This window comes from Scyliorhinus canicula, chromosome 4 (genome assembly GCF_902713615.1).
Source record: "Scyliorhinus canicula chromosome 4, sScyCan1.1, whole genome shotgun sequence".
Lineage (NCBI taxonomy): Eukaryota > Metazoa > Chordata > Chondrichthyes > Carcharhiniformes > Scyliorhinidae > Scyliorhinus > Scyliorhinus canicula.
Window position 1 is genome coordinate 52,772,305 of NC_052149.1, and position 22,939 is coordinate 52,795,243.

Consider the following 22,939-nt stretch of genomic DNA (forward strand, 5'->3'; position numbering starts at 1 on the left):
GTTAATATGTTTGGGACTAAACCCTTAAATATACTCCAATTGTATTAGTGTGCTAATGCTAACATTAGTTCGGATACCATTTAATATGAGCTAGTTAAGTTCTATGTAGTCTAGTATTTTTTTGTGTAATCTCTTTGCAAGTTTACCTCCAATATGTTTTGCACAAGCTATTCCTCTTAATCTGCAGGGACCTTACTGATATGTTTGGGAAATTAAGGTAAACTTAATTTTTAAATATTTGGTTGAATGTAGATTTACCAATGCGGACTTCCTTGCTCTCAATGTATCTTTTTAATAAACATTTAATTGAGGTATTTATGGTTTTATAACAACAACAGAAGAAACAGTGTGCATACAGATATAAACATAGTGTAAAAGCCATCTTCCTCCCTCACAGGTCCCACCTTTTTCTAGGGGGGGGTCGGTCGGGTTGGGGGGGGGGGGGGTCGGTCGGGTTGGGGGGGGGGGGTCAGGTTGGGGGGGGGGTCGGTCAGGTTGGGGGGGGGGTCGGTCGGGTTGGGGGGGGGTCGGTCGGGTTGGGGGGGGGGTCGGTCGGGTTGGGGGGGGGGGTCGGTCGGGTTGGGGGGGGGGGTCGGTCGGGTTGGGGGGGGGGGGGCGGTCGGGGGGGGGGGGGGGGGGCGGTCGGGTGGGGGGGGGGGGGGTCGGTCGGGTTGGGGGGGGGGTCGGTCGGGTTGGGGGGGGGTCGGTCGGGTTGGGGGGGGGTCGGTCGGGTTGGGGGGGGTCGGTCGGGTTGGGGGGGGGGTCGGTCGGGTTGGGGGGGGGTCGGTCGGGTTGGGGGGGGGGTCGGTCGGGTTGGGGGGGGGGGTCCGGTCGGGTTGGGGGGGGGGGTCGGTCGGGTGGGGGGGGGTCGGTCGGGTGGGGGGGGGGGGTCGGTCGGGTTGGGTCCCCCACGTGCGGCGGTCGGGTTGGGTCCCCCACGTGCGGCGGTCGGGTTGGGTCCCCCACGTGCGGCGGTCGTTCGGGTTGGGTCCCCCACGTGCGGCTTCCTTGCGAGCGCTCTGTGAGCCCTGTCCACCTCCAAGGGTCGGGAGAACGTCCCTTCCCCGAGTAACTTCTCGAACATGCCCGCTATGTATGCCCCAGCATCCACTCCTTCGGACCCCTCCAGGAGACCAACGATTCTCAAGTTCTGCCGGCAGAACCTGTTCTCTAGATCCTCCACCTTCTCCTGGAGCATTTTCTGCTGGTCTCTCAGCATCCCCACCTCCAACTACACCACTGTTTGATCCTCCTGAAATGAAAAAAATGAAAATCGCTTATTGTCACGAGTAGGCTTCAATGAAGTTACTGTGAAAAGCCCCTAGTTGCCACATTCCAGCGCCTGTTCAGGGAGGCTGGTACGGGAATTGAACCGTGCTGCTGGCCTGATTTGGTCTGCTTTAAAAGCCAGCTATTTAGCCCAGTGTGCTAAACCAGACCCTTTGAGTCAGTGCCTTCTCCACTTTCTGGATCGCCTGATCTTGGGCATCCAGTCTAAGTTCCAGCCGCGCAATCGATTCTTTAATCGGGTCCAAGCATTCCTGTTTCTGCTTGGCGAAGCCCTCCTTTATGAACTGCATCAGCTGCTCCATCAACTGCTGGGTCGTCCGCCATGCTTTTTCCCGCTGCAGCCTCAGCCGAAGCCTTCTCTTGTCGTCTATTTCTTCCTTTGCGAGCACTTCTGGTCCGCCTCTGCATGCACTGATGTAGGATTCCTCTTCACAATCCCCTCTACCATCAATTTTCTGAATCCAATCCGACAAAAAATCGGGGAAAAAGGTCCAACGGTCCAACTCGAGCGGGAGCCACCAAATGTGTGACCTACTCCTTCATAGCCACCACCGGAAGTCTAAATGTATTTTCTAACTTCTGTGTTCTCAACCAATTTTCCCCTACCTTTTCCTGAAGGTCTTGACTGCTTGCTCGGGCTTAAGGTGCCAACATGAATTTGGCTAACCACCTGCCAATACAAGCATAACACCTTTTTGCTGATTGGCCGAGCTGGATCTCCCCATCTTGCTGCAGAGCTGCATTCAACCTGCTCAATAATTCCATTGCCTCTTCCTCCAATGACCTCATCATTCTCTAACATGTGTTCTGCTCCTTGACTGGTTTCCTTTTTTCAAAAAGAGAATAATTTTTTTTATTGGAAACTTTATAATTTATAACAAAATAATACATTTAACTGATATTTCAGGTTGCAATAGAAAACTTACACTGCCAAAAGTTAAGAACACATCCAAACCACCCTTAACAACTGACACTGGCTAACTCTTTGAAAAAAGGAATTGAATGGCTGCAAAACAGGGTTGAGCCCCTGTACTGACCCCCTAATGTGTACGGTACCTGGCTAAGTGTAAAGACTCCATGAGGTCACGCAACCAGGCCGAGGCACTGAGCAGAGTAGGAGACCTCCACCCTAGCACGGGTGGTTAGCACTGTTGCATCACAGTGCCAGGGACCTGGGTTCGATTCCTGGCTCGGGTCACTGTCCATGCGGAGTTTGAACGTTCTCCCGTGTCTGCATGGATTTTCTACGAGCACTCCGGCTTCCTCCCACAAGTCCCAAAAGATGTGCTGTTAGGTGAATTGGACATTCTGAATTCTCCCTCTGTGTACCCGAACAGGCGCCGGAGTGTGGCAACTAGGGGATTTTCACAGTAACTTCATTGCAGTGTAAATGTAAGCCTACTTGTGACACTAATGAAGATTATTATAATTGTTATTATCAACGGTTTCCTTTGCCCAGGCCTTACTTGACATTTCTCTTATCTAAGCACCCTGTACCATCGATCAGATGGTTTTTTGCGAGAAAATATCCCCAGAAACTGGGCAAATAGGACCAAAAACCAAGTACCTGGTGGGAGCAATCTCGTGTGCAACGTTTCCCCACATGATGCCCACAGAAAACATCTCTCTGGCCTCCTTTTCAACTATCTCCCCCACTTCACCGTCACGTGCAAAGACTTTGGGATACTATCCTAAGTCTTCTCTGGTTCTTCCTTACAATTCCTCTTTGATCTTGATTACCACATCAAACCACCTTTCCTTCAATCACTACTCTGCTGTTATTTTCTGCTCCATGAAGCACCTTTGGAAATTTTATGTTGAAAACAACATGGGTGCGATCTTCCCAAAAGGGAACAAAGTCCACTAGCAAGCACATTTTGGCGCGTGTTTCCCGGCACTCGCAGTGCCAAGAAACACCTGGCTATTCAACACTGCTCACATTGAATAAGGGGCCTAACGGTGAATGTGCGGCCAAGGCTACAAATAGCCCCATTTTTTTACAACGGGGAGTTCTGCTCGCCGGAACTCTGTTGTAGCGAGAGATCGGGATGCCATTATTAAATGGCGTCCCGATCTCCGAGGCCCACAAAAACATTCCAGACCTCCCCTCAGCCCAAAGCTACATGGGAGGGTCTCCACCGCGGCCCAATCGCACATGTACATAAAATGCCAACTTGACACCTTGGCAGTATCACTACCAGTGCCATGCTGGCACCCAAGTGGCACTACCAGGGTACCCAAGTGGCACCAGCAGTGCCAGGGCTCCATCATGCCCAGAGGGATGCAACTGGAGGCCACCGATCTCCTTGGAGACCCCTACGAGTGCCATTCCGTCTGGTCCCCGTTTGTGGGGACCAGTCTCAAACAGTGCTCGCCGAGGTCCCTGAGACGAAGGGATTGAATCCCAAAGCCTCAGGTCTCGGGAGTCTTCACATTGGAGTAAGGCTCACTGCGTTTCTCTAATATGCAGATTTGGCAAAAACTGATCCCACCCATTGTGGATGGATTTTCCTTGCAACATCTCACGAAATTGTGTTGAATCGCATGAGGCGTTGTGAGCCGGGTGGATCCCAGAGTTCTCCCAGCTTTCATCGGGCACGCTGCGCTGCAACATGATTGCACCCTATGTTAGTGGATGCTGATGTAAAGTACAGAAGTTGGGAGCAACATTACAGATAGAGTTGGAACATATATGCTGATCATATGATTGTATGAAATAGGAGCAGAAGTAGTCTATTTAGCCCTTTCTTTAAAAAAAAAATTTAAAGTGCCCAATTCTTTTTTTCTTCCCATTAAGGGGCAATTTAGCGTGGCTAATCCACCTAGCCTGCACATCTTTGGGTTGTGGGGCTGAGACCCACGCAGACACGGGGAGAATGTGCAAACTTCATACGGACAGTGACCCAGGGCCAGGATCGAACCCTGGTCCTCGGTGTCGTGAGGCAGTAGTGCTAACCACTGTGCCACCCACTATTTAGCCCCCTCAAGGCTGCTCTGCCATTCAACAAGATGGGCAGCACGGTAGCATGGTGGTTAGCATAAATGCTTCACAGCTCCAGGGTCCCAGGTTCGGTTCCCGGCTGGGTCACTGTCTGTGCGGAGTCTGCACGTCCTCCCCGTGTGTGCGTGGGTTTCCTCCGGGTGCTCCGGTTTCCTCCCACAGTCCAAAGATGTGCGTGTTAGGTGGATTGGCCATGCTAAATTGCCCGTAGTGTCCTAAAAAGTAAGGTTAAGGGGGGGGTTGTTTGGGTTACGGGTATAGGGTGGATACGTGGGTTTGAGTAGGGTGATCATTGCTCGGCACAACATCGAGGGCCGAAGGGCCTGTTCTGTGCTGTACTGTTCTATAAAAGATCATGGCTGGCCTGTTTGTGCATTGAGTTCTACATTCCCATCTGCCCTGAATAACCATTGATTACTTTGTCTAGCAAAAATATGTTTACCTCTGCCCTAAAAATATTCTGTGATGTTGTTTCCACTGCCTTCTGAGGCAGAGAGATCCAAAGTCGCAGTCTTCGGAGAAAAAAATTCTCCTAATCTCTGTCCTAACGATGAACCATAATTTTAAACAGTACCCCCACGTAATTCAATTAAATAGATTTTAGTGAATAGAACAGTTTTTATAAATTGTGTGGTGGTTAATCATGAGAATTCTATCACCTCAGTACTTTCCTGTATGCTTTGATTCTGTTGCAGTGGTGTTTATGGGGAGTGAACGATATCCTGATGAGAATGGATTTGATGCCTTCCTGAAAAAGCATGGTGGTAGTGATAATGCGTCAACTGATTGTGAGCACACTATATACCAGTTTGACATCCAGCGAAAATATTTCAGGGAGGCCCTGGATAGGTAAGCATATACAGCTTTTGATGCACATTGCTATTATTATGGATTATATTTATTATTTAACTCTAGGGAAAATGCTGCATCTTGGGTCGCAAGGGTTCGATGTGGTGAAGTAATCAAAAGTGAACATGGTAACACAAGTATGATCTGACTAGTCTTAATTTGTATAAATTGCATTCTGCTTAGTTTTTTATTTGTTCCTTCACTTTCTTTGTATATTCTAAGCTTCATATCTTTTTTTTAAATTTAGAGTACCCAATTATTTTTTTCCCAATTAAGGGGCAATTTAGTGTGTCCAAGTCACCCAACCTGCATATCTTTGGGTTGTTGGGGTGAAACCCATGCAGACACTGGGAGAATGTGCAAACTTCACACGGACAGTGACCCAGGGTCGGGATTCGAACCCGGGTCCTCAGCGCCGTATGCGACAGTGCTAACCACTGTGCCGCGTGCCTTCCACTAAGTTTCATATCTGCTAGAATTTCCAGATTCCTTTTTAAATTCCCAGTGGTAATTTAATTCCACTTGTTGCATATTGTTGATATTTCTTTGGCTTGTGTGTAACAAGATACATCCAGCAGTGTTGAATTCCATTGCCTAGTCAACCCATTTTCAACTATTTGGATGTCAATTTACATGTTGTTGTGTCTAATCCAACATTCTGGCATTTGATATGTCTCAGTAGGCAATTTGGTCCCTCATGTCTGCTTTACCTCATTCAGCAAAAGCTATCTGGATATAATGGGGTAGAAATTGACTTGTGTTTTTCCCATTTTTTTTGTGTAAACCACCGTCTGGATCCAACACCTAATGTATGCCACCGTTGCCAAGTTGGCCGTCACTGTTTTTAGGTGTATCCTGGCAGCTGCCTGAAATTCTTCTCTGATCAATTTAAGTTCCCAATGATGGGCTTACACTTTGCAGCAGGATCCCAAAATACATTCATGTAAAAACTAGAGGGAGCATGTACCTTGCAAGCTCTGACTAGGTTTTAAGTTATATATGCATTTCAACAGAACCAGGAGCTGTTATAACAAGTTGGTGAGTGGTAGTGACACTACGAGAAGAACATTGTCATGCATTGGACAGGCATAGAAGATATTACAAATTTTCAAGCTATATTTTATATAAATATACACCAGATTAAGCTGGCCGCTGCATACCATGGGATTTCTTTGGCATTTGAACTGTTGTACAATAGAGTCTGCAGTCAATACCTGATTAAGTTCAAACATCTGATTGTTTAGGAAGGGGCCAAAAACCACCTACAGTGGGGTTTGCAGACAACTCTTGTCAATGTTCCGTGGGTGGTAAATGAACATGAAATGCATCTCATCGACCTTTCATTGCATTGTGATAGCTGCTCACTTTGCTGTCTGGAGCCCGCACAGTATGATAACACAGGATGTTTACTGGTCTAACACCCCACTTGATTTGGAAAAGAACTTCGGACTTGGTTAAATGAGCAAGGCAGCCATGTTTGTTACCTTTTATTTAAAAAAAAAATAACAGCAGAAGCTACTCTGATCAGAAACACCATAACAGATACCATCTGATAAGTCATTAAACCAGCTACAATACCGTCACACACCCTAGGTAAAACAATTATATCTTGAAATCACCCGATTATTTTTGCCCAATTAAGGGGCAATATAGCATGGCCATTCCACCTACCCTACACATCTTTGGGTTGTGGAGGTGAGACCCATGCAGACACGAGAAGAATGTGAAACCTCCACACGGACAGTGACTCGGGGCCGGGATCGAACCTGGGTCCTCAGTGCTGTGAGGCAGCAGAGCTAACCACTGTGCCGCCCACTGATTTTGGTCTTGATTAATAGTAATGCTGATCCTCTGAACTGTATGAAAAGCTTTTGTTCTACCACTTCCCTTTTTTGACATTATGCATTTTGCAAATAATCTCTTTTTTAATGGGGAAAATACAATGGAACAATAGGTCTCTAAAACTGAACTTTGATGTTTGCCTGGGAATGTACTGAGAGCTTTACCTGAGGTATTTTGTACTAAGAAAAAAGTATTTTGTGCATTTCTTCCAGGTGGGCACAGTTTTTCATTGGCCCCTTAATGATTCAAGACACCATTGACCGGGAAGTAGAGGCAGTCGATAGTGGTAATATGCAATTTCAGCATCTATATATTTCTGAGTGCTTTATATTAATTCATAGAGTTAAAAGTGACCATTAATTATTATTTAACGTTGCATCTATTTGAACTTGTGGGCATTACACTTTAATTCATAATTTCTAGCAGCCCTTGCTATCGGTTCATTGGGGAGTTATAGGAGGACATGCCCAGAAACAGCACCAGGAATACCTAAACATTAGGTGCCAACCTGGTGAAGCTACAACAATGGCTGCTTGTATGCCTAACCGCATAGTGTGCATGTGACAGAGAGCCAAGTAATCTCTCAACCAACACATCTGATCTAAGCTCTGCAGTTTTTTTTAATAAATGTTTTTATTCTCCATTTTCGCATTTTCCTTCAAACTTTACAACCCACCCACAGACAGTAAACGGTAATAAATACAAAATCAATCCCCTTAACAATAACAGGTTAAAGTCCAACAGGTTTGATTCAAACACGAGCTTTCGGAGCGCAGCTCCTTCCTCAGGTGAATGGCGAGGTATGTTCCAGAAACATTTATATAGACAAAGTCAGAGATGCTGGACAATGCTTGGAATGCCGGCGTTGGACTGGGGATCTCCGGGTAAGCGTTCTCCAAGGCGGTCTTCAGGACACGCGACAACGCAGAATTGCCGAGCAAAAACTTATAGCTAAGTTCCGCACGCATGAGTGCGGCCTCAACAGGGATCTTGGATTCATGTCGCATTACATCCACCCCCCACCATCAGGCCTGGACTTGCAAAATCCTACCAACTGTTCGGGCTTGAGACAATTTACACCTCTTTAACCTGTGATTATCCCTCTCCCTGGATCTGTAATGATTTGATTGCTTGGAATGCAGGCATTTGCAGGTATTGTCCAGCATCTCTGACTTTGTCTATATAAATGTTTCTGGAACATACCTCGCCATTCACCTGAGGAAGGAGCTGCGCTCCGAAAGCTCGTGTTTGAATCAAACCTGTTGAACTTTAACCTGGTGTTGTAAGACTTCTTACTGTGCTCACCCCAGTTCAACGCCGGCATCTCCACATCTTAACAATAACAACAGCCCACCTGTCAATTTATGCATCCAATAAAACAAACCCTTTCCCCGGCCTGAAGAAAGCCCAGAAATCCCCTTTTAGCGCACACACCCCGCATCATGGTGGTTAGCATCAATGCTTCACAGCTCCAGGGTCCCAGGTTCGATTCCCGGCTGGGTCACTGTCTGTGTGGAGTCTGCACGTCCTCCCCGTGTGTGCGTGGGTTTCCTCCGGGTGCTCCGGTTTCCTCCCACAGTCCAAAAGATGTGTGGGTTAGGTGGATTGGCCATGCTAAATTGCCCGTAGTGTAAGGTTAATGGGGGGATTGTTGGGTTACGGGTATACGGGTTACGTGGGTTTAAGTAGGGTGATCATTGCTCGGCACAACATCGAGGGCCGAAGGGCCTGTTCTGTGCTGTACTGTTCTAAAAAAAAAAATATCCGCCTACACCCCAAAGAGCCCTCACTTCGAGTGAAAGTCCCATCACTTCCCTTGTCCAAATATATACAACATTGGCTCCTTTAGCCCATACGCCTGCACGCAGTGAAACAAAAAAAAAGAAGAAAATACAGTCATGAGGTTACATCGGCACATGGCCATTTCTCAATTTCTCAGTTGTGCCACAGTCCTTCTGCCTTCGCAAACCCCTCCGCTGCTTCCGCCGTTCCAAAATAAAAGTCCTTGAGCTTGTAAGTCACCCTCAGCTTCGCTGGATATACAGTGCCAGCTCCACCGTAAAGTCCTGGTATACACGTATACCAGTCCACTGTACCACCCGCTTCTGCTTGGCCCAGCACAGGACCGTCTCCTTCACACTGTATCTATGGAAGCACAGAGTCACTACCCTTGGCGGCTCACTCGCCTTTGGTACAGGCCTCCACGACCGATGAGCCCGATCCATTTCATAACTGGAGGGATCCTCCCCCTCCTCCAATAGTTTCGCCGGCATTGCAGCAAAATACTCAGTCGGCCTCGGCCCTTCAACTCCTTTGGGCAACCCCGCAATCCTCAGATTCTGTCGCCTGGATCTGTTTTCCAGGTCTTCCATTTTCCTCGCAGTTCCCTGTTAATCTCCATCACCTTCCGCATCTCCTTCCCCATCGAGGTAAGTTGATCACCGTGCTGCAATAATGTCTCCTCCACTTCCTTCAGCGCCTCCCCCTTGCTTCTGCACCTCCGCCATTGCGCTCGCCACTGCCGTCGTCACCGGGGAAATCGACTCCTCCACCAGCACACTCAAAACCTCCCTCATCTCCTTCCTCATTGTCTCCATGTGTTTTGTAAACTGCCTTTCGAATTCCGCAGCCATCACCGTAGTTATTTCTTCAGCCGTAAGCAATGCGGCCTCCCCTGGTGCTTCAGCCTCCATTTTCTTTACCGACCCTGTGGTGACCTTTCTACTCCCCGACGGACTTTCAGCTGTTTTCACGGCCGTTTTTTTACTGGCCCTCGACATATCCCTTCCCTGTGCCTTCTGACCTTTACCGCCTTCGCTGCGTCTAGGACCGGGCGTCAATCCTTGAAAATACCGTTCTCGAACGGGAGTCCTCCAACGCGCGGCTGCCTCCCGCCCGCCGTCACTGGAAGTCGAGCTCTGCAGTTTATCATATCCATTCATGAATGGTGGTGGGCAGTTAAAACAACTAACTGGAGAATGAAGTTCCACAAATGAATCCATCCTCCATGATGGCGGCACAGGGCAATTTAGCATGGTCAATCCACCTGACCTGCACATCTTTGGACTGTGGGAGTAAATCGGAGCACCTGGACAAACCCATGCAGACATGGGCAGAATATGCAAACTCCACACCGATGAGGCCGGAACTGAACTTGGGTCCCTGGCACTGTGGGGCAACAGTGCTAACCACTATGCCACTTTGATGCCCAATAGTACTGAAGTCTTGTGCACCAAAACAGATGTTCTAGTTCAGCTGAACACTGGCATTTACTTGACAATGTGGCAAATGACCCAGGAAAGTACAATAAAAAAACAGGACAAATTCAACTGGCCAATTAGCATCTTGTCAGTCTACTGTTGTTCATCAGCAAAGCAGTTTAATGTGTCCAATCAAGTGGCACTTACTTCAGTCTGTATGGACACTCAGTTTGTGTTCGGCCAGGATGACTCACCTCCTGACTTAATTACAGCTTGGTCCAAACATGGCAAAAGAACTGAAATTCAGAGGTGAGATGAGTGTTACTGCCCTTGACATCAAGACATCATTTGACTGCATGTTGCATCAAGGAGCGCTCGTAAAACTGAAGTAATTGGGAATCTGGGAAGAGCTCTGTAATGGTTGGAGTCCTATCCAGTACAAAGAAGGTGGCTGTAGTTGTTGGAGGCCAATACCTCAATCCCAGGATATTGCTGCAGGAGTTTCTCCGGGTAGAATCATAGAATTTACAGTGCAGAGGGAGGCCATTCGGCCCAACGAGTCTCCACCGGCTTTTGGAAAAAGAACCCTACCCAAACCCACACCTCCACCCTACCCCTGTAACCCCACCCCACACTAAGTGCAATTTTGGACATGAAGGGCAATTTAGCATGGCCCACCTTTGGACTGTGGGAGGAAACCTGGGCACCCGGAGGAACCCCACGCACACACGAGGGAGAGCGTGCAGACTCCGCACAGACAGTGACCCAAGCCGGCAATCGAACCTGGGACCCTGGAGCTGTGAAGCAATTGTGCTAACCACTATGCTACCATGCTGCTATGGGTAGTAACCATATTTAACTGCTTCATCAGTGACCTTCCCTCCATCATAAGGTCAGAATTGTGGATTTTGCTAATGACTGCACAATGATCATCACCATTTGTGACGCTTCAGATAATGAAGCAGCCCGTGTCCATCTGCAGTAATACCTGGACAACATTCAGGTTTGGGCTGATAAGTGCCAATTAATATTTGCACCACACTAGTGCCAGACAATGACTATCTCCAACAAGAGAGGGCCTAACCCATATCCCATAACATTTCAATGGCGTTATCAATGCTGAAGCATCCTCATTCAACGTGGGTTACCATTGACCAGTAACTAAACTGGAACAGTCATATAAATATTGTGAAAAGTAAAGTATGTCAGAGTCTGAATTCTGTGGCAAGTAACTAATTTTCCCAAAGCCTGCCAACCATCTTCAAGGCACAAATCAGGGGTATAATGGAATACTCTGCACTCGCCTGGTTGAGTGCAGGTCTAACAACGCTCGAGAAGCTCAACATCAAAGAAGCCCACTTGTTTTGCATCGCATCCACCATCTCAAACCTTCACCCTCTCTACCACTAGTGCACAGATGTAACATGTGTACCATTGACTAATTGCACTGGAGCAACTCGCCAAGGTTGTTTCAGCAGCACCTTCCAAATCCATGATCTTTTAACACTGGAAGAACAAGGGTGCAGGTGCATGTGAACAAAGTTGTACCTTTAACACCTCTGATACTTTCAACCAGTTTACTTACTCAAAAGCTTTACTCGGGTGCCCTTATTTGTGAGATGAACAAAGGACAAAACAGGTTCACAGTTTAACGCAATTTTATTCACAATTCTATTACTCAAGAAAATATGACTCCGACTCACAGCTGAGCTTTGGGTTTTACTCGCACTTAGTAAAGGAGGCTGGCAGGCTGCGATCACTCAATGTGGATGTCTTCTCTGGGGTTCGAAACCCAGGGTCCTTTCTTCTTGCGATGGTTGTGCCTGGGGAACTCCTAGGTTGTTGCTCAAGATCTGTTCGATGCTGCTTTCTTTATACTGGGATGCTTGGATTGAGTCATATATGTATACACCCACCACTGGCCATTGCTCCAGCCAGACCCCAACTGGTTAATGGGGAAGGCAGGATACTCCTGTTTATCCATGGTGGTTCAATTAAGACCTATTGCCACCTGAAACTCCTCTTGTCTGACCAGCCATCAGTTCATTAAGGAGTCCGATTCTTTTGTCTGTTCTTTGTCCTGCTACAAAGTTGACCACCTGTGCCTGGAAGTTTGTTACATATTCATAGACTTGGAGTGGATAATCACAAAATCCATATAGCAATAACAGATTTATACCTTGTCTTGGGTGCTTTTGCAGTTGGCCAGTATTGATTCCATCTAGGGTCTCGTGAGACAGTTTCTGTTCCTGGCCTAAGTGTATCTTAGCCTGTTTTCAGTACCATGTCATCACCTCCAAGCCACACACCATCCTGCCTTGGAACTTTTGCTGCTAGGCCAAAATCCTGGAACTTCCTTTGTACTTTATACATTGTGGGTATACAGACACCACATTGACTGCAGCAGTTCAAGAAGGTGGCTCACCACCACCTTCTGAAGGACAATTAATTCTGGCCTCATCAGCAATGCCTGTGTCCTGTGAAAGAATGGGGGAAGAAAAGGACTAAACTCATATTTAACAAATACACACTTTCTTTTGAACAGAGTTTCATCTTGCAGCACCATCTGACTCTAGCAGGAAAGAATTGTTATTTGGAAGCCTTGCTAGGCCTGGTCATCCAATGGGAAAGTTCTTTTGGGGTAAGATCATTTTTTCTCTTACTTTCCTTGCCTACCTTTGAAATGTTTGGTTTGTATTTTTATTATTCAGATTCATATTTATTTGTAATACAATAGGAAATGCTCAGACTTTGAAACATACACCAAAGGAGAAGAACATCGACACTTATGCAAGACTTAAAGAGTTTCGTAAGCAACATTACTCTGCTCATTATATGACTCTGGCTGTCCAGTCCAAAGGTGAATATTGATTACTTTGAACAGTGTGTTTTACATATCATTTTATAGTTTAAACAATAGTGTTTATGTTACTATATCATTTTCAAAGCTGTTCAACAAATTTTAATGTAATTTATAATGCAGACTGCCTATGTAAACTTGTTACTCTGCAATTATATACTTGCACCAGTGCTCAATGACATTATAGAGCCTCCAGTAGTGAAACAGTGTAATTCCAATGTGCTAGGTTTACAAAGGAAGTTTCAAATCATTAATGTGGACTTGTATTTATAATGGGAAAACATTGTCAGAAATGTGAACAGTTATAGATTGATAATTAGAAATTGGAGTGAATATTTGTTGGATAGCTTTCAACATAATTTGTAGCTGAGATGCAGACGTATGGGCAGAACGTGTTACTAGCTGTAAGATGTGCACTGAATTATACCTGTCTGCCCTGACTCAATTACCCCTTGAGCCACTATTCCCACCTCACCTGAAGACTGCACTTGACCATGAACCTACCTGCAATGCCTAGAAGCAAGCAACTATTGGGAAAGAAATTTAGGATGTAGTTAACTGTAAATTTCATACTTGGCTGTACAATTTATTCCAGAACAAATAGAGATACGTAACTATTTTTTTAGGGTTGAATGCAGCTGTGCCACATTGAAGTTTCCAAGTTGGGTTGTGAAAGGCATATAGCTAAATGAAATTATACAGAATTCATAAAGTTTTAAAACAAAAACTATTTAAAAAAAACAAAAAACTGGATTCAATAAAATGTGCCAAAAGGCAATATACTATTATCTATTTAAGATATTCAAGGGTACATATACAGGGCATGACATAATCACCGCGTTTTCTTTGGCACGGATCTGGGCGTGCTGGTTAAATAGAGGGATAGGCCAAAATCGAGACTCATGCCAGGTGCAAATCAGTTTGCCATCTATCAGGCCCGCTCCCGATGGCGAGTTCCGGATCTTGCTCAAATGGCAAGCATATTGTTAACCCCAATTTACAATAATTTTCATCTCATTAGCGAGATTGAAGTCTAATGTAATGGCCTCCCGGGAATTAATTGGCTTCCCAGCGAGAAATCACGTGGCCGCTGTTTAGTGTTCCTTTATAAAAATGTGAAGTTGGCGCAGTGGCTGCTGAGGAGGTGAGTAACTATGTCCATTTTTAGGCATGCAGCTCAAGGACACTAGAGCTGCTGGCTCAGTGCTTGGGTGGGGCGGAGCAGAGGAGGTCCCTCAAGAGGAGTCTGGCTTAGTCAGGCGGCTGAAACATTCCAGGTCGGAGATTGTGAAAGGGGGGGATGCTTTTCGTCTGAGACTTCAAGCCATCTTTATATATTGTGGTTACCCATAAATGGGGTAACTAGCTGCTGTCTGTTTGACTTCCAGGACAGAGCCCTGTTCTTGGTTAGATGCTGAAGGTCACTTTAACTCCTTTTCACTGTATCAGCCTCTAGCTTCACAGCTGAAGGCTATTGCTAATAAGGAATTGGCCGTGTTAGTTGTGAGAGTAATTCACAGCTGCAGGTTGTGATTGCTGCTTGTTCCTGCTGGTGGCTGCAGATGCCTGGAGGCCACTATTGCTGTTGCCTTCCTTTTCTGTAGCTGGGAAGAAGGACAATTTTTTGGGTCCCGGTACACGGGCTCAGGGGGGGCGTACGAGTCCAGAAGGCAATCCAGTTTAAGAAGTAAGAAGACGCCACAGGACCTTGTGTGTGACATTGTTCCAAATGGGCACCTGCTTATGCTGTTGAAGGCTGAATGGCACTCTTGAGAGAAGGCTTGGGGAAGGACTGGGGTGGAATCCCTAATTGATTTTCACTCTCCTCTCCTCCACTTTTTTTACAGATACCAAAATGGATGTTTTAGATTAGATTTTATTGTCATGTGCACCAAGGTACAGTGAAAAGTATTGTTTTGCGTACAGTCGAGGCAGATAGATCCATATATGAAAACATAGAACATACGATAAATATATAAAGATACATAGTAGACGGTATATAGTGCTACACCTGTAGAGAAGATGCATAGAAAGATCAATTCAGTCCATGAGGTGGTCTTGGTTCCACAGAGGATGCCCTCTCGGTACTGCTGGCGGCCCTTTGGCCAGAGATGGCCGCAGTGTCGACGCAGACTGGAGGCGGAACCCTGAGGGGGTCTCGAGTAACGCCCATGGTATGCAGACACCGTTGGTCTTTCGAGGAGATAACGGATAGCATGTGCCGCAGTGGACTCCGTCTCAACAAAGAGACAGTACGGCACCTGTGCCAAGTACTTTCAGATTTGGCACCCCATGGAGGAAGAGGACACATGCTCCCAGCGGCCACTATTACCCCTAAATCTCCGACATTATCCCGGAAAAGGACTCCCAAAATCGGACAGGACCAGAACATGTGCCGGCCCCTTTAAACGACACTCAAATCAATCTCCACTTCCGGAAAAAACCCAATCGTGCGCATTTTGGTCATGTGCGCTCTGTGCACTACTTTAAATTGAATCAGACTTGAAGTCACGCACAAAAGAGGTAGAGTATCCTATGTAAGATGTCAGTCCACACGCTCCCTTTAAACACGCCACCCAACTCCTCCTCCTACTTCCTTTTTATTTCCAATGAGACCCTGACCCCCTCCATCAACTGTCCATGGATATCAGAGAACTTGCTCTCCCAATCTCAACCTCAGAAACGACCTTGTGCAACAACAAAGGGGGTGGCAACTCAAGAAACATAACCAGCTCCTTCCTCACAAAGTGGTTCCAAATACCCGGCTCGTAGAGTACTTGGCTGGTGAGAATGAAAGCAGAGTCATCACCAGTGCCCTCAGACTCGACCCTGTACAGGAAGTTTCCTCCATCCACCCCAAAACCGACCCTCCCTCCATGACCCATTTCCGAACCGTCTCTATATTTGCCATCAAATAACAGTTAATCAATTATGAAGCGCCAACAACCCTGACCGCCTTCCCTCTGAAAACAGGTTCTCCAAACCCGAGGTACCTTGCCTGCCAACAAAGGCCGAAAACATCCTATGAACCCTTGCAAAAAAGGATTTAGGTAAGGAAAATCAGGAGATTCTGGAAAATAAATAAGCACTTCGGAAGGATATTCATTTTCACAGTTTGAACCTGACCTGCCAACGATGGTGGGAGAGCCTCCCACCGCTTCAGATCAATCTTCACCCCTTGTACCACGTTGGCCAAATTCAACGTGTGCAGAAAATCCCAGCAAAAACCATCCTATTCCCAGATATCTGAAACTCGACCTAACCAGCCAAAATGGCAACTTCTCCAGGCCCCTTCCCTATTCCTGGGAGTTCACCAGAAACACTTCACTCTTCCCCACATTTGTTTGTACCCTGAGGCGACAGGTGGCGCTGGGACTACGGCGCTGAGGACCAGGTTTCGAATCCCGGCCTTGGGTCACTGTCCTGTGGAGTTTGCACATTCTCCCTTGGTCTGCTTGGGTTTCACCCCCACAACCCAAAGATATGCTGGTTCAGTGGATTGGCCATGCTAAATTACCCCTTAATTGGAAAAGAAAAAATAATGGGGGGTACTTAAAATTTTTTTTAAAAATCTGTACCCCGAAAAGAACCAAACCTAACACCTCCATAACCCCACTCTTACTGGAAATTGGGTCTGAAGCATCTAATAAGTTGTCCGTGTATAGGGACAAGAGATGCTCCAAACGCACCCCCTCCATTCCGTCGAGGGCCTTCGCGTGATCGCCAACGACTCACTTGCTAACACGAAAAGTAACAGAGAAAGTGGACTCTCCTGTATATCCCTCTGCAAACAAAAATACCCCAAACTTAGTGTGTTTGTGCCAACACAGTAGCTGTGGCAGTCCTATACAACAGCCCAATCCAGGCAGTGAACCTGGGTCCAACCAAACCGCTCCAATACCTCAAAGATACTCCCATTCAACCCAGTTGAACACTTGCTCAGCATCAATGGAAATAATTACCTCCAGTTCCAGACCTGACAGGGACGACATTTCTACATTCAATAACCTACATATATTGGCTGATAGTTGCCAGTCCTTTACAATCCTCGTATGATCCTCCTCTACATACCCCAGCAAACAATTCTCCAAGCGCATTGCCAGCACCTTAGCCAGTAACTTTGCATTGGCATTTAATAGCATTATAGGCCGATAAGATCCACATTCCTCTGGATCCTTATCCTTTTTCAAGATGAGAGATATTGAAGCTTGTGCAAAAGTGGGCTACCGAGTCATTGGTCATTTCCGTTTGATGAGGCCCCAGATCCATTGCGCATTTTTAATAAAATTCCACTGGGAATTTCTGTGGAACCAATGCACCTCAGCACTTCCTCCAGCTCTTGCATTTTCCACTCATCCACCAGGAAGTGTTTCATGTCAGAATCCCCATCAGGGTGGGCTCAGCCCCTGGTAAAAGGTCAAACACCCCATTCACCGTACCTGGGTCAGAGACAACCCGCCTGTACCCAGGCCCTTGATTTGCCCATCTCCCTCAAAGCCGCTTGCTGTCTCAACTGGTGTGCCAACACCTTACCAGTCTTCTCCCTGTGCTCATAAAACGCCTCTTGTATCTGACGCAACTGCTTCCCAGTCAAAATCAGTTTGAATTACATCTGGAATTTCTTCCCTTCAACAACTCCTCTGGGGTGGCCAAATACTGCTGGTCCACTGTCAGAATGTCTTCCATCAAGCTCTGTCTTTCCATCCTTCTCGCTGTCCCCCCTGTGCCTTGGTCAAAATCAGCTCTCTGTTAATTACCCGCCGTTAACGTCTCCCTGAACGTGGAGGGAGAAATTCCACATTCCTCTCTCGGATGCCCAAACCTCCATGGATCCACCCCTCTATCTGCTCCATGAACCCAAGAAACTCTTTTGCCCACTCCCAATATTTCAGTGATTTGGGGCTCGACTGAGCCACCATGTATCTAAATCCAGAACCCTCGGCAATACCTCCACAGAATAGGCGACCCTCTTTATTAATAAGCCACCATGGCTCACCTTGTCTTAGTATCGAGGTCTGAATGGAGTACTTGTCCCACCCACCCTTACCACAACCTGTATTACCCCTAATCCTATACTGTGTCTCCTGCAAAAGCCCATGTCCGCCTTTAATTCTTTAAATGGGTGAAAACCCAAGATCTTTAATCACCCCCGACCCCCAACAACTGGATCAGCCATAACTTAATTTAATGGACTCACGTGTCCCTACCTCGCCCACAAGGATGGCCACCGTAACCTCCCTCCAACCAGTATCTCCACAAAGAAGCATTCGCCATCAGCAAAGCCACCCCATCCCAAACAAAGAAAACCGCACCCATAAGGTTCTCTATCCCAACCCACATAGGAAAAATAGAACCCCCCCCTCCAAAATAACCAGTTGTGGCTTTCTCCCCCACTTCGCTCTCGTTAACCAGCATTTCTGCTGGCAGGGTGACCCCATCTGGGGGGGGGGGGAAAAGCAAAATCTGTTTACAGAAAAATATCGCCCCCAGCTCCCTACTTATTCCCACTTTTAATCTTGTGCCTCAAACCAGTCTATCCTCACACCTCCCAACAATTTCTTTAATATACTCTAGGCCTCTACCTTACACGCAGGATGGGCCATGTTACCAAATTACACACATCAGAGAAAAAAATACAAGTAGTGACAACACTAAGCACACTACCAAAATTTGGCCTAGCAGGTGAAATCACCCAGAACCTTCAAATGTCCCCCAGCCCATGTTCCTAATCAGCTCCTCCAGCATACCAAAGTAATGTTCTCTACCCGAATGCATGACCCACAGGCGAGTCGGGTACATCATACTGAATCACACCTTGCTCCTAAAAAGAGCAGCAATTACCTTATTGAATCTGGCTCTTTTTGCCAGCTCCGTTCCCATGTTCTGGTAGATTTGGACAATATAGCCTGCCCGGCTGCATTCATGCGTTTCCTTTGCCCAGCTCAGTAACTTTTCCTTGTTGAGGTATCTTTGGAGCCGGACAATGATCGCCCGTGGCTCCTCCCCGGCTCGAGGCTTCTTCCTCAACAACCAATGGGCCCAGTCCACTACAGGAGGGCAGTCAAAAGACCCCCTCGCTCACCAATGCTTGAAAATCTTTGCCATGTATTCCATGGCTCTCGTTCCCTCAATGCCATTGGGCAGGCCTACAGTCCTCACTTTCTGCCAGCTGGAGCAGTTCTCCAGATCATCAATCTTGGCCTTCAACTTGCCCCTCCGGCATCATCAATATCTCTTGCGTCCAAAGAGAGAAACCAATCCTCGTGGTCAGTAACCATGTCCTCCACCATATAAACCGGTGCATGCTGCAGGTCCAGTCGGTGTTCCACCCTCTCCAGGGCTGCCTGAATCAGTTCTGCCAATCTTGCCAAGTCTTCAATGACCGCCTGCCTTTGACTTTTAAATTTGGCCAATAGGAACTCCACTAACTTGCCCGCCAACCACTGAGTGGGCAACAACGCCACAGGTCTCTCTGCCATATTTTCCCTTCCTGCGTGTTCTCTGAGTCCAAAGAATGCTCCTTATTTGAGACATTCCTCATCTTATAACTCTTCGACATCTCTCGCTGGAGGAGAGATATTAGATCTTCTACTGCACCACTTTCTAACCGACACCACCCTTGCAAAAAGGGCCAGAAAACCAGTCCACATGTAGGAGCCACCTTATGTACGACCACTGACTCCATGGCCAGCACCAGAAATCTCGCTGCAGGATTCTCCAGCATTGGCTGAATGCCCCAGGTCCAGGGGGTAATTGATGGCACACATGTCGCCTTGCACATACCAGGGCATCAGGGAGTGCACTTCATTAACAGGAAGGGGTTCCACTTCCTGAATGTTCAACTCGTGTGAGATCACCACCTCCTGATCTTGCACAAGTGTGCATGCTTCTCGGGGAGGGTGCATAACAGCTACACCCTGGGAAGCTGAGATCCCCAGTGTCTTTGAGGACCACCCCAGGATGTCGCCTGTACAGGGGTTGAAGACCAAGGCGGAGACCCGATTATAACTATACCTGTCCTGTCATTGAGCTCTCAGCCACCCAGAGACTGCCATCGTCTCTTTGGTGGCAGTGACCCGGATTGGCCTCTAGCGCTTCCTCCTCCCTGGCAGTCCCCGTAGGCCCCTGGGGATCCCCATGGAAGGGAGGGGCAGCTGGAGTGAGCTCCAGAGGCCTGAGTCATCTGGCTCTACCAGTCCTGGTGCCTCCCCGTTGTCTGCACCATGGTGTCGACACCCTCTTGCAATTTCCTCAGTGACTATGCCATGCGCTGCAGTGCCTCGGCAATGTCCACCTGCATCTGGGACATATCCCTCAGCGACTGGGGCAGGATGTCGAGGCCCTCAGCCATGGTTGTCAGAGACTGAGCCATACCTTGGGAACCACCAATTGAGACGCTACAAGCTTTCCACTGCGGTCACCAAATCTAACACTGCCGGTCTTGGTGCCATGCATTGTCCGCATCTCCTGTGCCTGTAGCCTTTGGGACTCCTTCAATCGACTATGCATTTGCTGGAATGTCGCTGATAGCCCCTCCTGAATTTCACAGCCATATTTTAACATCTGCATCAGCTCTGGGATAACCTTGTCCGGTGGCTTAGCATCTTATCAGGACTCAGCTGAGGCCTGAGATCCAGTAGACCCTTGAATGCTGACTCCCTTGGATGTTCCTGCCTCTACCTGATGTGAATCAGCAACTGTTTGGTGGCCACCAGATTGTGCCCCAGAAACCAGTCCACTAATGTCGCCCATGAGGCGTGTGTCTCTTTGCTGGTGGAAAGTGGGGATGATGGCTGTGACACCTTGCCAGTGGTCTCTTCTGAGTTCTCCTCCAAGGCACTCTCTTGGGTGCTGGTGGGGGAAACGACTGCGGATGACCCAGCCCTGTCAGATGGAGCTCCTGTGATAGAATGGACATGGGGTCTGAGAGGGAAGAATCATTTTGTCTGACATGAACAACTGATGTGAGACAGGTCACCTGGGTGAATAAGCCCTTCACCTGTGGTACAGGCCAGCTTGGCTGTCGGAGACTGCTCTCTCCTCGGTCAACCCTGTTATCTCCATCGCCCGTTCCTCTTGGGGAGTGAGGATTCGGATTCTGGTATTCCATCCCCCATCTTGGCCCTTTCCCACTTATGGGCTATATTTTCCTGCAGGGACAAATAGAGGGCTTGTGAGCCACACGCTTCATGGATCGGGGGATCTATAGTAGGTGGCATGTGTGGGCACCATAACTGGACATGAAAGGGTTGTGCTGATGAGTTCCAGGGGGTGCTGAGGAATAAGTACGAAGGTTGGGTGGGGACGTTGCGAGGTGTCTTCCAGTGGTTTTGGAGGTGCGGGGGTTGGGAATTTGAGGGATGGCAGACTAAACTGATGCCAGGAGGGAAGTTTTAACGTACCCCTGTAGCTCAGTGGTCAGTTGTCTTCCAACATTGTGCAGTAGCGGTTCTCCTTGTCATGCTGCCTGCACTGACAGTTGCTGGCAGTGTTTTTCCATTAAATTATGCCTTGATTTTTGTAAATTGATAATTAGCAGTAGTCCACAAAGGTCCTTGGGCATCTCCATTTGAGACAGACAATTGGTTATATATACTTTAAAACGAACCACTCCACATTAAGTATGGGGCAGGGTGAGGAGACAGGCCTCCATGAACTGTCAGTATGGGGATTGTTTGCACCATTTTAGCCATTCGGTCAACTGAGCTAACCAACCACCCCCATGATTTCTGTAAGTCGACTTTCATTCTCAAAATTTTAGCAATAGTTTTAATGAACCTGTGATGTAATTGATCCATTTATAATTCCTTCTAAATAATTGTAGAAACCTTGGACACTTGGAAGATTGGGTGAAGGAACTATTTACCCCAATACCAAACAAGTAAGACCTATTCTATGTATTATTATGAAGTCTCATGCAAAAATAAATACTAGTTTTTATATTTTAAGAACATCTATGCTTTTCTCAATATCTTTCTTCCTGAGGTTTTGACTTGTTGCTTGAGTGTGGTTCCATGGGCAGTAGTCACGTTTTAGTACTTTAGTCAGGTGGCTAAAATTCATGCACGGGTCTTTGCAGTGGTCTTTAACAAGCTATTTGATTCTGAAGGCTTTCTTGGTGATCTTAAACCTCCCCAGACCTGATATCCCCCAGACATAGTGTGGTGAATTATATACCTTGTAATTCACACTGTATTGCTGTACATGTATTGTGTCCTTATGGGCTCTGTATACGAGCCGTTGCGCGGCTCTGCCCATAGGGGGAGATGAGGAGTTTGTACTGGGCTCCGCCTGTGGCTCCTCCCACAAATCAGAAGTATAAAGCACTGCAGTCGTAAGGCTGCTCTCAGTTCCTCTCGTCGCAGGCACGCTCAGTTGTAAGATTATTTAAACCACTGTTTACTTTCAATCACGTGTCTTGTGAATTGATGGTCTCATCACATAGACTCTCAGTGAGGATCAGTGGGTGATGATTAGGAACAAGACACTGGCTATTTTCCCTCCTACCCCACCCCATCTCAACTTTTCCTCCATAAGACAGTGGCGCTGAGGTCGCTTGTACTGTGGCTGAGAATAGCAAGCTCTGCAAAGACTAGGGACTTAATGTGAGATTTCTCTGGTCTGCATAATTCAGCTCTCTACTGGAGTAAATTTGCTGAGTCATTAAAGGAAGCCCAAGAACACTCGTGTGCTAATTTAAAGAATGATTAGAATATTCAAGTCAAACAAATTTATAAACCGCTTTTTCTTGGGAATAAATTTTTTTATTGGGATTCAAGTGTGGATGGTGAGACCAGCCTTTTTATCCATCCACAGTTGTGCTTGAGAGGAGAATGGTGAGCCATTGCCTTGATTTGCTGATTCCATTTGCACCTGCAGTGCTCCTAGGGTGGGGTT

The 22,939-nt window shown here is 47.1% G+C and overlaps 1 protein-coding gene across 1 annotated transcript in view; it reads left to right on the plus strand.

Moving 5' to 3' along the window:
• The window catches only part of LOC119964582 (nardilysin-like), a 133,730-nt gene that overhangs the window by 9,975 nt on the left and 100,816 nt on the right, over positions 1–22,939 (plus strand). Inside the window, 6 exon segments of the mRNA XM_038794258.1 lie at positions 4,987–5,140; positions 7,195–7,268; positions 12,728–12,823; positions 12,920–13,042; positions 21,867–21,878; positions 21,881–21,923. Coding sequence (XP_038650186.1) covers positions 4,987–5,140; positions 7,195–7,268; positions 12,728–12,823; positions 12,920–13,042; positions 21,867–21,878; positions 21,881–21,923 — 502 coding nt within the window.